Raw genomic sequence first — 19,985 nt, forward strand, 5'->3', positions numbered from 1 at the left:
CTGACGGCCTTACCCTGTAGTGAGTATCCACAGTGGAGCCACAGTAGTAAAAGCCACAACTACAGCTACTGCCATGCCTGGAGTAGAGGTAGACATGGAAAGGATGATGGGTGATATGGACCTTGGAGGAGTATGGGATGTCTGTGAAGGTATGCCCAATGAGCATGCACCATGCAGGTGACCCAATGTGGTGCTCACAATGGGCAGTAAACCCAAAATTCACTGATACTGCAACAAATGTAAAGTTGCCCTTCAGTATCCTCAACAAGTGTGTGCGTGTGTGTGTTGCGCTCATGGTCCGTGTGAGCTATGTCAGCAGGCATGCACTGCTGTCTCTCAAGTAAGTTTTCACATGTGCCTCACACACCACACTAATCATCTATACGTACCTGGATTACTGACCTGTACATCTGTTGACTGATGGCCTGGGAGACACCATTGTCTGGCAATGTGTAGGATTTTCTCAGCAACAACCACTAACATAACCCCCTCAGATGTGGTATATGCACCATCTGCAAACATGGCACTCCTTGCCACCAAGTGTGCAAGTGATGACTGGGTGCCCTGTGACAGGCTGACACAGACAGGCTAAACCTTACTAAACACAAAGGGTCAGGGATACATCTGTGCCACCGTGGGCATACCTGCAGATGTAGTTAGTGTCCTCAAGTCTTAACACTGCTGACATTGTCACTGTGTTGTGTGACTGTGCACTGGGTAGGCTATCACAAATGTCAGGCACTAGTGATGTACTGATATCAGACATATCCCATTTTGTCATGCCTGTGTGGGCAGAGACAGAGAAACACCTGCATGTATACCTGAACATACGTGACAATGCCAGCATACTTTGTGCATGTGTGGTCACACACAGACATACACACACACACAAATACATAATCAATAAGTACAAAGGCAAAGGAAAAACAAATACCTTTGGGTGCAGTTTGTGACAGCTGCATCCTAAATATACTTGGAGGAAAGCTACACTGACATATACCATGGGTACAGCAATAACAGTAGTACAGCACTGCACTTCCATAGTAGCATATCAGCATATCAACCTGGTGTGCTTCCAGCAGACACACATGGCATCACCAGTATTACAGTTCCCTCATCCACACCTCTTCCAGGTATGTGTGTCTGGCTGCAGTCCCCAGACAGGGACACAAAGAACTCCTCAGTGTCTGTGAGTGTGCTCTGATGATGGCTCCCCTCCTGTGGCTATTCTGTCCCTTTTAATGGCATGTGCCTTTTTGCGAGTATTGTGGATCATATCAATGATCATATGGTGGAACTGCTGTGCTGTTCTTTTATGTCTATCCCTGGCAAAGACATCATACACCTGTTCATGCCATACCTGCTCTATGAAGGCCTAATTATGCTTGGTATTGCCCAATATGCACCTGCAATGGATGCACAAAGCCTGTAGGAGTACCACCACCTCAACCTGGGTAAATGTCTCCAGGTCTTGACACTCTTTAGATCCCATCATAATACTTGAATACATAAAGGTACACCTACGATCAGTACCTGTTATGAGAGATGGACCCTGTCTTATATCAGTGTTCACTGCCTGTGATCCAGCTGTGCATGCACCATGTGCCATGGCTGCTAAACAGTGGTGGCACAAACCAGGCCACAGCACCATGCCATGCAGTGGAACTGTGGATACAGCTCAAGATGCAACATGCAGACTGTAGCCCATACTAGCTGTGTCATGTACATTGTGCCCTGTGGCATTCTGAACACAGCTGCAGTCCACCCTCACCTGCACACCTCTGCAGCCAGCACCATTTCATTTGGCTGAACTCTTGCCCCTATTTCATGCTACTGGCAGCCTGCCCAACCTCTGCAGTATAATGTGCCCCCCCCCCCCAGGTCTGTGGTGCTACCCTGCACAGCGAGAAAAATTATTCCTGGCCCAGTGAATCCACTTTAATTTATTAATATTACAGAATGTTGACTGTATATGGCTGAGACCATACGACTGACGTTCTGTAATTTCAAAAAACAAAACAAAAAAAACAACCAAAATCTGTGTTTTTGCAGGGGGGATGCCCTACCCCCACACCCCCTGCTAATTATATATTCCAACTTCGAGACCACACTACAGTAGAGAAAAATATAAATTCCCTGAGCCCCACTGTACCACAATCTCAATAGAAATAGTCTGATTTATCGGAAAATCAATCATATGAAATTCAATTTTTGAAAAGTCAGTCTTCTGTATATATATAAATGCCTGTGTGTTTGTATGGTGCAATTATATTTCATACATACACTGACACTAAGACACACAGACATATATATGTAGAATTTAAGGTCCCACAAACTCTGGAAAAAGGGAGAAAGTGAGAAGAAAACATAACCCTCACCTCCTCAGACTTCAACAAGAAACACAGTTTGGGACCCAGTCAGTGACAACATTCCAAACATTGGTTAAGTAAAATTTGGCAACCTTCCATTAATACACACTGACTGCTACTTAACTAAAAGTCAGCAAGCAGTATGTCCCCTTAGCACTGTTTGCCTGCTATGATCAGGGATTATTACCAGGCAGATGTGGTACTTTTACAGCTCACTCTCAACCTGTATCACTTCTCAGCAGTAGGTGGTTGGAAGCAAACCCAGACTTGCTTATTCACAAACTAGACCACCGCCCTAATGTCCACCTTACCATATGTGGACTAGATTTAAGGAGAGACTCCACAACTTATAGTGTTAATGTAAACATTGGCAAGTATAACATTTTTTTTCAGTTTCTTCCCATGTGCCTGCAACTATAATGCCATGCTCTTTAGTAGAAGGGCAACAACATCATTCAACTGGTAGACATAGACCTCCAGATTTCTTTTCCTGATGCCACCACATAAGCCTCCCCAGTGCAATGCCCACTACAAATGATACATTCACGTTCTCATAAGTGCATTCCCAGTTGGAAAATAGGGATCAGGGCTTAGAGAATACTGTGGGCTGCTGCTGGAGGCCATCCCTCGAGTGACTTATGCCATCCATCTTCCCATGATCAGACTGGAAAGTCATCAGCTCCTCAATAATATTCCATCTCACACCAGCCCAAAATGCTCTCTGCCTTCCAGGACTTGCAAATGAATCTGGGTCAGAAATAGCACAGATGAAGCCTTAATAGCACAGATGAAGCCTTGCTTTTGCACCAAAATGTTGAGTATGACTCTAGGATGCTGATGTAGAACCACTCTCTTCTACAGGCCTTCAAAATCCATGGTGCAGATCAGCAGATGATCTCACATGCACTCCCAACAATCCAATAATGAATTTGATATAAAGGACTGATTCAGGGAAGAAATTAAAAGCCCAGCTCAAGGCTGCAGACTGAAATTCACTGTACTGTCATACTTTGGGACTCAGACACCATACGAGGCTCCAGTGGGTTTGCAATAAAGGGCATTGACAGTCAGATGTACCGCTGATTCCTGTAGCATCTCAATGGAAGCATCTGAATCAGACTTGGCAGTAGAAGATTCAGGCCTAGTTTTCTAGAAATTCTTCTTAGATGTAAGTAGGACGTCTAAGGCCGAGGGCTTCACCATTTTGGTTTGCAAGATGTTGGGTCTCTAAGACAATATTTAAGGAAGAAAAATGAGTAGGAAGAGTTTTTGGAACAAATAATTTTGAGATCTTAACTGCTGAAACTGTTTTCATCCCCTAGACAAATAAATACTGAAAGTGGAGATCTTTATAAGAGATCTGCCTACCACAGTCACACATCCCTCTCTTAGCTGAAAAGTCTAAGCAACAAATGTCAGCAGCAACGACAACAATACAGGGAACAGACTGACAGGAATGAAGATCCTGCATTTGTACTGGTGACATGACAGTCTGAGGATCTTACTCTTCTACATCTGCATAAGTACCACTTCATCCATAGGCTGAGGTCACACACTGGATGTAGGAGCATACAAGGGGATTTGGCTTCGGTACACTGGCCAAAAGTCAAGTTACCGAGGAAAGATAACCCATGAGTACTGGAACACTCCAAAAGTGATCTAAAGCAGAATATTCAATAAGACAAGTTATGGGAGTGTGGGTTAAAAAATAAAGCACATTTTCAGTACTACGATGCCAAAGGCAAAAGTGTTTTCACTTAAGCCCCCTACATGTAAGCATGAGAAAGGGACACTGAAAACAGTTATTGTCATAGGCCTCAAAAGACATAACAGGTTCAATGTTTGTATCTGCATCTATAGATGAACAGAAACCCATGTAGCTGACTCTGTTATTTTGTGCTCAGTACTGGATGGTGTGGGACAGCGCCCAAGTCAAGATGATCCATTGGGAGGTCTGAAATCTAAACATATATGTGTCATTAACAGATCAAAAGTCTATGTGGAAATGGATCCTCATGAAAACCTTGTCTACTATTTTGGACTGACTATCTGTCTGGAAGGTAAACTGGTCACTTTTAAATGTATGCAGTGAAGCTCATACCACAGCCACACAGATACTATCAACCAAATAATTCTTAAAATGTTCTTTAAGTCTAGTGATGCAGCAACAGCTCTGTTAGAATGTACTTTAGGTTTACCTTACAAGTTTTTCGTGCATCTAGTACAACAAAAGGGAATACAGTCCGTTACCAACTACTTAGTGTGACCTTCAAAACCTTTCATCCCAATTTATTTAAGGTGGAAGAAACAAAGAAGTCATCATCCACTCCTAACTCGTTTGTTCTGTCTAGACAAAAGCATAACTGATAATGGGTATCTAGGCAATGTAACAAATACTTTCTCCTGTTGCAATACTGAAGAAAGAAAAGGGTAAGGTTGATGGTATTATTAAGGTTAAGCTCATTGCCACCTTGTACATAAGACTCTGGATTTCTTTGTAAAGAAATCCTGTCCTTATGGAACACAATGGTTTAGATAAAACTTGAAATGTCTCCTTAATGAAATGTTGGCACATGAAATACAGAGCGCTGACATGCAGAAAAAAACAGATGAGGAATGCAGGAGGAGTGAAATACAATCATTACTTTTCTCCTTTAAACTACTTTTTTGCAGGGGGGCAAGCCCCCCAAACTTATACCTACTAAGTAGGAGATCACCACACCAAAAAGAAAAGGGAATATTCTGAAAAATGGCTAACTCAGACTGAGTATTTTTAAGTCCATTTTTTCAGCCATTCAGTCTTCGTATTTTGGGACTCGCTCTAGGGAGTCCTGACATTTCAAATGGATACCACTTGAAATTTAGAAATTATCCTAGCCACCAAAATAGTTGTCAATTACAAGAATTTTAGGTATATGATGGGTAGAACTGCTGTAGTCAATTTCCCCATCACAGAATTCAAATCACATGGCAATTACACTCGTTATGAGGAGGTTTAAGTAGGAAGGGAGATCATACCTTAGCAGAAGCTAGAAAAGACTGCTAAAATAAAAAAAATTAACATTTTTTGCCTATCCTATTACTGCCAAGGATCCTTAGTTCCACCCTTTGTCAAGTCCTTGTACTGGGCCACTTCCATCACCATCGGGTACTGGATATTAACAAATTCATCACATTTCTTATCATAGCTGCTAAATTAAAAAGCTGAAGTATTGACATTGGTGACGTTTCAGTGGTGTGCAATGTTATGTAAAGGTCACAGACAAAGTCACTGATGATGTCAGTCATGACTCAGGATGTGGTGACAACTGTCACACATGGAAGGCATATGCTTTCTTAGCATCAAATACATGCAACCTCAAAATGATGACAAGTACAAAGACATGTAAACTTCAGAAGAAGCTCTATTAAAGTGAAGACAATTGGGATATGCATGCTTCTTAATTCCGAAATGGCAACACCATTTTTTCAGCTAGAGGGGGTGTGTCATGTGGGGCTCAAGATTTTAGAAAATCAATCCAGGACGGTATAGGATGAAAGTACCCAAGTGTTACACCCACTGCAGATGGCTCTTTGAAGTGTGACTGACACTATCCTCTAGATCCACAAATAAACCCATAATTCCTCTCTTTTGGTGCACCACAAGTGATTCTAGAAGGTGGCCAGAGTTTATGATTTGTACTCTCATGCTTACCAGCAAAAAGTCACAGTCTCAAAGCTAAAGTGAAATCCAGCTGCCAGTACCGAACATTATACACCAGGAGCAAAATTCTAACATTACTCATGGGCAACTGATTGCTTTAAAGCATTATGGATTTGATTTGTGAAGAAAATTGCAAACATGACCTGTTCTTCACCGAATCTGGTACCCTAATAGTTCTAGTAGGCTGGCTGAATAGACTTAGTTAATATTATATGTTAGGTACAGTGACACCCCGACCCCATGTGCAAAATGGGAAAAAGGGGTTGAGGATGGATGGATGGACATTACTTTTGTATCTCTAGTCAGATCCATGACTCTTAAACCATGTGGTACAACTTACAATATTATTAAGACTATGGTAGTACACACAAAAGCAAATGATGCAATTATTCACATTATGGATGCCATAACTTGATATTCCTGTCTTGAACAGCAGTAATGATACCACATATATGACTCCCAGTAAGTACATAAAGACACAGTGCAGGTTATCAGAGAGCTGTTGCTTCTCTTTGATCTTACACTTCCACTCTAAGACTGTGCACCGCAAATTTAACAAAAATAATAAACAAAAGCAGTAGCAAGGAAAATAGCTAAAAGTTATAAAGTAATTTAAAAGACATTAAACAGTTTCCAACAAACAGGAAAATGACATATTCAAATGTGTTCCTAAACACTGAAACCATCTCTCTCAACTTCTCTACTCAATAATTCTGGACAATGCCAAAACACAATGGGGGCAAAGGGCCAAAATCACGGACAAATTTTAAATATTCCTCCTATAAACTTATAAAGTTTCTAGAATAGCAAGCATCTCATGAAGGATAAGATGTGTGAAATTCAAATGTCTGTCATTATTTAGTGACTGCAATCCTCAATGATACTCCAGAAAATCACAAATACTATGAGGAACAGAGCAAAAATATGAAACAATAATCAGGACATTCTGCAAAATTCTGGACAGTTGAGAGGTAAAGTGAGACTAAGATATAAAGTCTGATGTTCCTCTCTGATAAGTGTTGTTTGAAGAGAGGAACCAGGCAGGGGGTACCTTGTTTCCCCTTTGTTATTTGCGTTATATTTAGAATCACTGACAAAGAAAATAAGGGACTCAGAAATTCAGAAATTCAAGGACATAATTGGTATGGTAATCAAAAAAAGTTGGCTTTATCTGCAGATGATATTATTTTGTACCTGATAAAACCAATGCTATGGAACATTCTGAGACAGTTTATATGTTCATAGGTAAGTAATAGGCCAACTCCTACTTTGGGTATTTTAAGCCTAGTCACATTGTTTGGGGAGAATCAAACCATGTACCTCTATGAGGTTAATACCTTAACTATTATGTCAAGTTTCACCCATGTTAGTACTAGGCTAGCTGCTCTTGTGGATGATTTTAAGCCTAACCAATTTTCCTCAAAGGTGAGAATCAAACCCTGTACCTTGTTTCTGTAAGGCAAATATCTTAACCATTATGCCAACTCCCCCAGCAATTTCAAGCTTTTTTGAGATACAAAATTAATGTAGATAAAATAAAGGCAATAGTTGTACACTATGTACCCACACACAAATCGGTTCAGCAATACCCATACTTATGGGGACATGATAAAATGAAATACTCAGGAGTAGGGATTAAAAAAGTCTGTTATAGCAGCGAAGGATATGTGGAAACAGACTAAATAAAATATACTACAAAAACTGAGAAACTGGAAGTTCTGGATAGTGAGATACAAGCAGGGGAAATGTTTAAGTCCCTTTAGTTTTATACACAGGTCAAGCATATTTTTATCAACCAGAGGAGAAGTTGCGGACAGTAACTAATAAAGAGTTGAACTATTTTATCTGGGAGAGGAAGAGGGCAAAATTCAACTGGGATAAGTTGACCATTCCAAAAGAACAAGGTGGTTTGGGATTACCTGATTTAAAGGGGTATTTCAGAGCTACACAGTTAAGGATCCTATACATAGCAAAAGCAGAAAGCTGTAATTCAAAGTGGAAAGTGATGATGATGAAACGGGGGAGGGGGCCCAAGAAATAAGGAGAGACTGGGATTTTACATGCAGATCCTTAAGGAGAATAACAATAACTATACAGAATATTACATTCAGAAAGTAGCAGAAAGTATTCTATGAACTAAGCTAGCATGGGAATGGAGAGGATATTCTGTTGAGATGGATGACTGAAACTAGGGGTACAGCAAATAGGTAACAGAAGGCTGGAATTTACTGGAGAAAACTGGGAAAGGTATTGAGAACAAATAATTAGAGAGGGAAATTTAACATAATGGGAAAAGGCCAATAATTAATTTGGACTGAAAGTTGGAGATTACCTTCCCTTTCAAGGACTGATATCAAAGTATAGAAAAAGAGAAAAGAATAGGGGATTCCTAGGTGAAAGACCATCACTGGTAGAGTTTTTAGTAGAATCTAGAACAGAAGCTGCTGAAAAAAAGGGATAATTAGCAGGGCATATAAATACTGTATGATAACTATAGAAATAAAACAGAGGAGGTTAGAAAGGATTGGGAAGAAAGCATGGATAAGCAATTCACACAAAGAAACAATGGAAAGATATTTGTATGGCTCCCAAATATGCAACAAAGTCTAGAAGACTTATGATCTTTGCTTGGCTGTATTTGCATAGGTATTTTTATATCCTGAGCAAAGAATATTTTTCCATGGGTAGACTGCAAATGTTGAAGGTGTGATGGGGAAGAAAGGGGTAGTTTGGAATATATATTTTTTGGGAATGTAATGAGTTGGCAGACTTTAAAAATTCCCTGCAGACTATTCTGTCAGAAATACTGGGTGAGCAAACTGGTGTAATTAAGTAAATTATTTTTTTAGCTGTGATACACAATCAGAACCGCCTAGACAAAGTAATGCTTTACTGAGTTAAATTCTGGTGGCTGCCAAAAAAACAAGACTGCCAATTAGCTGAAACACCTAATGTTCATAAGGATCATTTGCATATATCCCATGTGCCTCTGATATAAGAGGTTTGGGATGTCACTCAGTGGAAGTTCTAGCTTTTCTGTAGTTTTCATTTTGTTTTTACTGATTGGTTTTCAGTGACCTTCTCACTCATTGTTTTAGTTTGTTGTTTGGGATATTTTTTGCAGTGACCCTAACGATAATGGACATCAGCTGGGTATAAAAGCTCTGTGTTTCTAATGCGTAGTCAAACACTCTGCTTGTGCTGTGCTGGTGAGGTCATAACAAGGCTGAAATATGCATATCCACAGCTAGTCGGGTTTGGCTTTACTAGCCTGAAATTGTCCTTTAAAACGACAAAACAAGTCATGGGCATTCAGAATCGCTAATTAGTTGAAACACCTGATATTCATAAGGATCATTTGCATATATCCCCATGTGCCTCTGATACAAGAGGTTTGGAACGTCACTCAGTGGAAGTTCTAGCTTTGCTGGAGTTTTCATTTTGTTTTTACTGATTGGTTTTTCAGTGACCTTCTTACTCAATGTTTTAATAACTAGAAAAAATGGATATTAAAATCTAAACCAATTGCAGCAGAAGTAGTAAATATAGTAACAGAGAAAAAAGAACTGGACATGGGATCTTTAAAAAAGCCTAGGAGCAAATTACATAGAAAAAAATGGGAATGTGGGAACAATAAAAACAGAATAATGTTTTGGAGGAGGAATGAGGATTAAGGGAAGGCAGGAAATGAATGATCTATGTAATGTTTGCCTGACAATTACTGTATAGAAGTTTATAAGTGATGTATAATGTTTACAACTGAAAATATGTCAAAATGGTTTGTTTTTATTTATATAAATGTATGATTGCCTGTGTCAAATGTGATAATTCAATAAAGATTTTTCTTGTTTAAAAAAAGGGATAAAGTGTGAAATCTCTAATAGGTTCATAGGTTGGTACTAGGCTATTGGCCTTAGGGCCTATACAAGCCTGGCCATAACAATTCCCTGGATATTTCTTCCCACAATATTTACTTCCCTGGACCCCTGTTTAGCAGGGAGACTGACGTGATCCCCGGGGAGAATTTCCTATCTCCCATCCAATCGTCAAGGTTCCTTTTGAAGAGGGCCAATGAGGCGCTCTGCTTAACATGTATTGACAGTCTATTCCAGAGTATGGGGAGTCTCTGGGTCAGGAACCTATCCCTCCAGCATGTTTTGTTATTGTGATGACAAGGTTTAAATCCCTGGAGCGTGTGGCTCTGAGGGATTGGGATTTCTTTAAGTGGAGCATGTCCAACAGCTCAGGGTTTGACATGGCCTTGAATGTTAAGCAAAGATTGCCTCTGAGTAGACGATATGCCACAGAGTATAGCTGGAGTTATTTTAGATGGTCAGCAGAGGGCATATGCTTTAGGCCTGTGATTCTTTTAGTGAGGTATTTCTGCAGCCTTTCCAGCTGTTGCAGATGTCTTGTGAAGTACATACCAAACTCTAGTTGTACTCTATAATTACTAACTAAGCCATGTGTAGTAATCTATGAAGTTAATAAAGTTAACTCCCTAGGTTCAGTAGCAACATTATTCCTACTGGGTGCCACCACCTTCAGCTTTAGCCAGCAAGTTAAGAATGAACAGTAATGGGTGGCTTGAAAAAAAAAACAACAGTGGTCTGGAACAGATTATTAACTCAAGTTGTCAAAGTTGTGTGATACTGGTAACCCCATCTACCAACACATCACTTTCATCTGTCCAATGCAATGAAAACCATACCTGATTCATTAAGGAAATGCACTGCATGGGGAAGTTCATTCTCATCCAGTTCCAGCTGACTCTCACTGACAATATTAAGTAGTCGTTGATGGTTAGTAACTGGAAATTCAAGTGGGACATTGCTACGCTCCAGCAAAATTCTTCTCTCTAGTTCCAGGTAGCTGTAGGGAATTAACTGACCCATCACTGGCTGATCTCTGATCTGCGAATAACAGCAACAAGCAAATACGTCATGCTTTATTTTACAAAGGCTTTTACCAAGTAAAACAGCTTGTTTGAAAGGGTCAAAAGTCTTATTCTGTTAAAAATGACAACTAAAGAGTAGCCACAATGGAAACATATCACATGCTGCATTATTTATTTAATTATTTTTACTGATCTGTTTGCTAACTGGATGGTTAAAATAATTCAGAATGGACCTCCTTCAGCCATAACTTGAGCCACAAGCAAAAGTACATAAGACAGACAAGGTTGTCATCGAACTAAGTTCTGCAAATTAACAATGTTTCAGACAATGTGAAATGGCTCTAACTTAAATGAACCTTGCCATTTTTTTCTTAGGTTGCAACATTACATATACAGCTGCCACTCTGAAAAAATGGCAAAATGCATACAAATAGCAAAGTTGTTAATGTTGAAGGAACTAAGTCTGCTTTTACGGACAGGAGGATTAAGACAAATGTCATGTTTAATAAACAATGTAAATGGCATATTATCAAGTAATGCTGTCAAAGCAGCCCTTCTACGGTTATTCAAGTGTAGTTACAGCAAGACGCTTTCAATGTGAGTTGTCAAAACAGTTTTAAACCGCATTGTGCAAAGCAAGGGTGTGCTGCAGGGCAGTTTTTTCACTTTTCCCTACTGTTGTGTGACTGTGGAGTTGGTATACATTTAAAAGGCAGTGAGACTGAAGTCCTCCACAGAGGGGTGAAGGGAAGCTTGCCCCTGCAAAAAAATAAAATCCTTTTTCCTCTCTTTTTTTGTACTTTCAGGTAATGCTTTACAATTAAAAAACACAATGAACTATAAAATGTTTATACCAATTCAGTGGAACAGGAATAAAGCTATCATAACGTATGCAGATCTGTCTCTCTCTCTCTCTCTCTCTATATATATATATATATATATATATATATATATATATATATATATATATAGAGAGAGAGAGAGAGATGCATACAATTTATATCTATATCACTCTATATCAATATATATCAATATATATATATATATATATATATATATATATATATATATATATGGCTCCACTTCTTAATTTCGAAATATCACAATCCTGAGATGCAAAACAGTCACATCTCCAAATAATTAACAGCACAAGGTTCTTTTCAGAAATAAGGCAACAACACCAGTTCCAAGAAAGGCTGTATAAGCACTTTCGTTCCTTTATTCACACACAAAAACGGAACTTCATCAGATAACAAAACACACATCATTTCCTATCATTTAAATACCATGTAAAAATCATGTCACCATACATCAATTTACATTTCTTTTTAAAAAACAGTTAAAACTTCTAGTTAATATATAGGGTTGGGAGGATGGCCTAATGGTTAAGGTGTTTGCCTTACAAACACAAGGTACAGGGTTTGAATCTCACAGGGGATAACTGGCTAGGCTTAAAATGGCTCGCAAAGGCAATTAGCTTAGTACTAACCTATGAACCTATAAATATACATGTTGCCCTTCAGTTGGAACAAAACCATACAAAATATTTATTTATAAACATTTATACACAATCCCCACTGAAACTTGTATCTGTGTAATACATGTATATTTATTTATATTAACTAGAAGTTTTTACCGTTTTTAAAAAGAAATGTAAATTGACGTATGGTTACATGATTTTTACGTGGTATTTAAATGATTGGAAATGATGTGTGTTTTTTGTATCTGATGAAGTTCCGTTTTTATGTGTGAATAAAGAAACGAAAGCGCTTATACAGCCTTTCTTGGAATTGGTGGTGTTGCCTTATTTCTGAAAAGGGCCTTGTGCCGTTAATTTTTTGGAGTTGTGACAATCCTGAGATGCATAAAATCGAAATCATAATCTCGAAGTTGTGAAATCTCAAATTAAGAAACCAAAGAAAGACAAAGCAATGTTTTTGCAGGGGCAAGCCCCCCTATGCCCCCCCACCCCCTGCAACTTAAATATACCAACTCCGAGATCGCGCTACTATGAAGAGAATGGTAATGTTCCTGTTCTGCACTGTATAACAATTTCTATTACTGTTCTCTTCACTGGAGCGCGATGTTGGAGTTAGTATATTTAAGTTTCAGGGGATGTGGGGGGTGCAGGGGGGCTTACCCCCCTGCAAAAACATGTTTTTAGATGTTTTCTTTTTTTTTTTAATTTATGCTTTTAATTTTGAGATTTCACAACCTCAAGATTATGAGTTCAATTTTATTTATCTTGGGACTGCGATATTTCGAAATTAAGAAGTGGACCCATATCTATATATATAAATAACCTGTGCCTGAGAAATTAATATTTGAGTATCAAGTAATAGGATGGAGGTATTGACCTTGTAACTTCACTGTTTGCAATAGTATACAGAAACTCAATTTGTAGCAGCTGTGTTGCATTTTCATGGAGATATTACACTACTTTATAAAAGCTTCTATATTATTTCACTGCGCATCCACTTAAATGTATTTTCAGTCTTGTATTTAAACTCATATACAATATCAAATGGAAAACAGTTACTATCATCTCACTACTACAAATATTACACCCACACATTCTAAACATTGACATTTTCTTGCTATTCTTCCTCCACTTGTGAAAGTGTTTGAAAAAGTACTGTATAAACAAATAAGCTGATCTATTAATGACAAGCATATCCTTTCTTCCATAGAACCCAATCAGGATGACTGCTTAATCCGAAAGATGTGGACAGGGTCTGTGATACATATTAAAAAAGTTCCCAGTTCCCAGGAGAGAAAACCACAGTTAAAAAAAAAAAAGAAAAGGCAGCAAGATGAGTGAACAAGAACATAAGGAGGATCAGACGGCAGTCTTAAATCTGCACCAAAACAGGAGCAAATGTGCACTTTCTTCCAAAAGTTAATGAATGTGGCAGAGGATGTTGGAACAATACAAAACACAATAGGGGTCAGCACCATGCAGTGGAGAAACTACAAAAAAAAGCTGCGTGACCTTAAAAAATACAAATCTGCAATGACAGCAGAGCTGCTGAACAATAATGTAAAAATATGAGAGTTGGAGAGACAGACAGATAATTAGGGTGAGAAGCTGGATGTCCTGGAAAACCGGACCAGAAAATGTAATTCACAAGATTCACTACAATACAGAAAAGAGTATCAGAGATAAAGTTGGAAAAGTTTGTGAATGAGTTTCTACAAGAAAGATCAGATTTACCAGGGATGAGAGACATAATTACAGTGCACTTTCACATAGTGACAGAGTAGGGAGAAGATATATAGACGGTGAAAGACAACCAAGACATGTACTCATATACCTGCATTTCTATAAAGTTAACCAAAGGCAAACATAACTGTTAAGAACAATTGCCCTTGCAGGAATGTTTATAAAAGTGGTTGAGGATATTCCTGACTCCTTATACATGCATATATATCAGCAGGTAAACACAATAATGGAGTTACAAAGCACAGGGATAGCTGCACAGATAGACTATCTTGTCATATTGATGTATACAAAGTTTCAAGGAGAGGTGTGCACATAAGGGAACATGTAACATACATAGAGAGCTTACAAATTCATGCTTACAGCCTGATACGAATTGGCAGGTGAATCTGCATAAACAGGAGAGGGCAGGAGGAGCAAGAAGGACCAACATGAGTTGTCAGCATAGAAGACAAAAAAGGTAGGACTATGTTACATTCTGAACAAGCAAACGGGAAGACACATGGAGCCAAAAATGGCACAATGTTGACCAGTATGACATGAGGCATGTAAACAGAAGCAAGGATGCAGGCAGGGAGAGGCAGAGAAGTCCTAGGAGCTTATCCAGGTATAAAAGAAAGTCAAAGAACAGAATCAGTCTGGACAATAGAAGGAGTAGGGAGAGGAACGTTGATACAGCCCACAGATGGGAAGTCAAACTCTCAGACATCTCTAGGGATTCAGAAGTTAATTGATGGACAAAGGAAGGACTAAGAAAGCTGACTGAAGCATCACTGGCAGCACTAACGTGTAGAATAGGAAACAATAAAGCAGCAGAAACCCAAAGTAAAAAGACAAGGACTAATCCAGAAACAGAAAACATAGACATACAAGGAAAGGTGAAGGACCCAAGAAAATAAGCAGATCAACCACTTGAACTGGAAAGTGGCAAAAGAGATCATGCAGACCTACTTAGAAGGCAGACCATACCCATGGATGGAACTTTAGGGTCAGGCAAAGAGAAACAAACAAACAAAGGGGGAGTAAGCTGAGAAGGTATGTTCTCTTTACTGCTTCATTTGCACTGAGAGTTTGGTTAGAGTTAACTATAAAGACACTCAAGTCCTACGTTTATGGGACAACTGAGGAGTATGAACATGGGAAAAGTCAAAAATAAAGGAGAACTGGAATGTACTGCACAAATGATAGAAGACTGTAAAAAATGTTATGGAATCCAAACAAAAAAATGCAAAGGTTCAACTGTACTAGTCAACTTATGATTATCAACTACTCAACTTACAATTATCACATATGTTCTAATAGATCACTGTTACTGTAGCCTAAGCAATATGGGTTACATCCTGCATAGGATGTCACCACCAGCCAGCTTTCAAAGCTTTAAGGCACTTTCCTTGCACCCTAACTACCAGAGGTTTCAGCAGAGCCACATAATGAGAGCAGTTTGGGCACCAAAATCTTCACAGCTTTCTTTCTTCAAAAAGGGAGACTATAACCCTGAAAGGAAAAATGTCATGAAAGGAAAACACAGTCATAAACATTATGTAACTATATACACAAGGGTATATGCATCCACATCCTGGCAATATATCAAAACAAAATAAGGGAGACAAGAGGGAGGGGACGGCTACTGAAACAGTGATCTATTAGAACATCTACTGTTATGGTATGTTTGCTTACACAACTGTACTATGTTCAACATTAGATCACTGTTGCAGTAGTCTAGGCTATTTTGAAGGATTACCATAGCTTAGGAAAATATGGAGAGGAGGAAAGAATTCAAGAATCCAGGATTCTCTGGAGAATGGTCCCAGAAAACCTTGTTCTGGACTTGGAAAAGGAATCCAGTTTGTAATGCTTTGTGAAAGTATATTCCTATAGTCCACTTCTTTCCAGAAAGCCACATAAGACGTCACAGCCCTGGTAAAGTAGGCCTTCGCCCTGCCTGGAAGTCACTTGCTATGGTGAGAACAGCAAAAAGTAATAGCAAGTAACAACCATCTATTAACTGCCTGTTTTGACACTGAATATTCTGTTTTCTTACCTTCACTGACAACAAATAGCTGTCTGGCTTTCCTGGAGGACTTTGTTGTATCCAAGTAGTATCTGATATGCCTGTGAACATCCAGAGTAAGCAGGATTGTTTCTATCTAGTTTTCAGGCTCTAGAAATAACAGGAGATGAACACATTAGCTTAAGGTATACTCTTAAACCACTTTAGGTATTAAAGAAGGATATGTTCTCAAATAAACCCTATCCTTGTGGAAAATGAGGTAGAGTTGATCACCATAAGAGCTTGTAAATCAGATACTCTTCCTGCAGAAGTCGGAGCAATAAAAAACATTGTTTTCTAAGTCAAGAGCCTCAAATCTGCTTGATGAGCTGGTTCAAATGGAAGATGTTTTACTTTTTCAAGCACAAAGTTAAGATCTCAAGGGGTAACCACCCATTTCCTAGCTAGACGGATATGTAAACCCCTTTCAAAAACTGCTTGACTTGAAGAATACCAGAAAGGAGGGAATCTAAGGACAGACAAACAAAAATGGCCAAAAGATGAATCTTGATAGATGAGAAAGAAAGGCCAGAGGATAAGAAGTCACATAAATAATCTAGAACCAGAGTAATCTTGGGTCTTAAATGGGTTCTGTTTCTTAAAATAACACCAACTAGAAAATCTCTTCCACTTACACAAATAAGATTTTCCAGCAGCATTTGTTTAGCCTACTTTAGTGCCTGCTGCATATCCTCAAAAAAAGATATCTAAAGGGCATCAAAAATCTACCATTCAGATAGTCAGCTGAAGTGTATTCATTTGGGGGTGTATCAAGCAACCCCAGTCTTGAACGGGCACATCCAGCCTGTGGTATGTGGTAACTCCCCTTGGCCAGTTTCAAAAGTAGGGAGAAAAACTCTCGCTTAGGCCAACATGAAGTCACTACCACTATCTTTAGAGAGTCCTTCTGGATCTTTAGAAGAACCTTTGGTATAAGTGAAAAGGGTGGAAAATGTACAGAAACATTCCCGCCCATGGGAATGAGAATGTATCTGTCTTCTGGGCCCATATACTAGGAATCTTTAAACAGAATTTTTTTAAAGGTCTATTTTAAAAGAAGACAATCAGATTTATATATGAAGTGTTCCCACAGCTGGATCAAATCCTGGAAGATCCCAAGGTGTCATTTCCATTTGTGTCTGTGCTAGTCCTAGTCCTGCTCAGCTTGTCTGCTACAATATTTTTCTCTGATGGAATGTAGGTGGCTTGAAGAGTCAAACTTGAACTGAGTTGCCACTTCCTAGGCCATCATGTCAAGTCTGCAAATAGTGTAAGACCTGGTACCCCCTTGTTTGCCTACATACATGCATCACTGTGTTGTTGTCTTTGATAACTTAAAGAGGCCCTGAGAACCAGAGATGACTTAAGTCTTCCGAAGCATTGATTACTGCCAGCATCTGTTCAACACTGATGTGCTTTTGCCTGTCCAGATTGTTCCAGAGACCTTGCACTTTCACCCCCTTTGATACAGTGCCTCAAGCAAAGTCTGAAGTATCTATTGTTAACAGACTGAAGAGAAAGTAGAAGAGAGAAGGAAAAATAGGAGACTTTGGTTGAGAGACAGAGAACTGGACCACCTACCACAAAACCTCTATCCTCACAAACCCAAACACTGGAATCTAAAAATATAAAGGGTTTTGATGCTGAGACCAGAATGATCTGTGGTACCACTGAATTTTTCATATGTGAAGTCTGACCAATTGAATCATGTTAATCATAGAAACCATGAAACTCCAAATCATGAAAACTTCCTTGGCAGATGTCAGACATTCCAGACACTGGTTGGGAAAGCTCGGGAAAATTTCTTTCTACAGTTCTTCTTTGTCCAATGGAAGAAAGCATTTTTACAGGGAAGTATCCAGAACCCCCCCCCCCCCCAAAAAAAATAAAACTATTCTTAGAAGAGGTGATTTCTATAAATTTGCTTGAAATCTACAACTAAGCAGTACTTTCTCAACATGTACCAGAGAATTTTGACAAGTCCGCAGAGATAAGACAATCATACAAATATGGAAGGATGTGAATGCCTTGAAATCTGCAGTAAGCAATTACTTGAGCCAGACACTTTGTAAATGCCCTTAGTGCAGTAAGACTGAGAAATGGAAATGGAAGCCAAATACTGAAAATCTTAAGAAGCATCCAAAATCTTTACCAATAGGAAAGTGAAGTTAAACATCTTTTAAGAATAACATTACCATGAAAATGAGTAAAGAAATAAGAGATAACAGCATTTGAAGGATGATATCATTTTGAACTTTGGGACCCTGACATAAAGTTTGAGAAAGGAAAGCTCTAGGACTGGACTCCAAGTTCCCTGTTTGTTACCAGAAAGACCCCTGACTAAATAAGATAAGATAAAAATAAAATAAAATATTTAAATTAAATATTATTATAAAATAAGATAAGGAGGGCGCTAGTTCTATGACTTTCTGAGACAACATTTACTCCAAAACTGGAGGTAACAGTGATGTTTGGTTTACTGGATAAGGGGGAATCCACTAAAAAGGTGGAAGGGACTCCCACTGCCACAAATATTTTCAGAACTCATCTGTCTGAGAAAATCTGATGCCAGTGGAAGATGCAGACATACACTGTGGGATAGACTGCCAGGGTGAGAAGGGAGGGGGACATGTTGAGGCAAGTAGTCATGCTGACTTTTTTGGACTGTCCTTGGTTCTGGGAGGCTTTCCCTTTCTTTTTTGATCCTCCTTGACATTACATTTTTAAAATCTTGTTAGCACTTTGCTGCTTTAATTTTTTTTCAAAAAAGAGAAAAAGGGACAAGTTTCTATTACACTTAGAAAAGGAGGGTTGACATCAATTTCTTTCTTTAATCATTTTTTAAGTACCTCAGCAACAGAAGGACCAAACAGAACATCCTTCTCTAAGGAAGGATTTAAAATCTAGCTTTAAAATCTTCTGGTAAGTTGTGAGAAGTAACCACGTAATTCTTCTCAAAACTGACCCTGTACCTCCAGTTCTGGAGACAGCAACAACAAAATCTTAAGAACTCTAAGCGTCTGATTACAAAAGAGATATATATATATATATATATATATATATATATATATATATATATATATATATATATATATATATATATTTTACTTATTATTTAACATTTGTTTACCAGGAAAGTCTGACTTGGAACAAAGCCAATTTTCATCGGAGGCCTGGGGAGAAATGCTCCAGATGCATGTCTTTGTAACGTGGGAGGAAACCGGAGTACCCAGGGAAAACCCACACAAATGCAGGGAGGGCATGCAGACTCCACACAGAAGGCACTCCAGCAGAGAATCGAACCGGAAAACCTCTTCCTGTGAGACAACGCTAAAAAAAAATATATATATATATGATGACCTTCTCATGCTCACAAAAGAAGCCAGTACAAATTTTAACATATGAGCCTGGCAGTTCAACATTCTAAAAGTTAAAGAAGCAGAAGATACCTGTTCTGTATTGCTTGCCTAATTAGCTTCTAAGAACATTTTTATTGAAATTGTTAATCTTTTCTAAGCACAGTTCTGAATTTATATAAGCTTTTTTGATATGTATTGTAGTTTTTCTTGATTACCTGTTTATGTAATTATCTTTCCTGAAGACAGTTTTTGAATTGTACATTTGTGTGTCTTTCGGCTTTTCCTGGTTAGGGGTCGCCAAAGCAGAACTCCGGTCCGCTAATGATTGGTAGTTGATTTTTACGTGCCGAGTTACCAGCCCTGATGCACAACCTTCAACGAAGGTAC

General features: G+C 38.7%; 1 protein-coding gene across 1 annotated transcript in view; it reads right to left on the reverse strand.

Moving 5' to 3' along the window:
- The window catches only part of LOC122815022 (leucine-rich repeat serine/threonine-protein kinase 2-like), a 2,570,681-nt gene that overhangs the window by 1,095,216 nt on the left and 1,455,480 nt on the right, over nucleotides 1–19,985 (reverse strand). The window contains 1 exon segment of the mRNA XM_044087274.1: nucleotides 10,784–10,985. Coding sequence (XP_043943209.1) covers nucleotides 10,784–10,985 — 202 coding nt within the window.

Source organism: Protopterus annectens, chromosome 11.part0 (assembly GCF_019279795.1).
Source record: "Protopterus annectens isolate FY-2018-M chromosome 11.part0, PAN1.0, whole genome shotgun sequence".
Classification (NCBI taxonomy): domain Eukaryota; kingdom Metazoa; phylum Chordata; order Ceratodontiformes; family Protopteridae; genus Protopterus; species Protopterus annectens.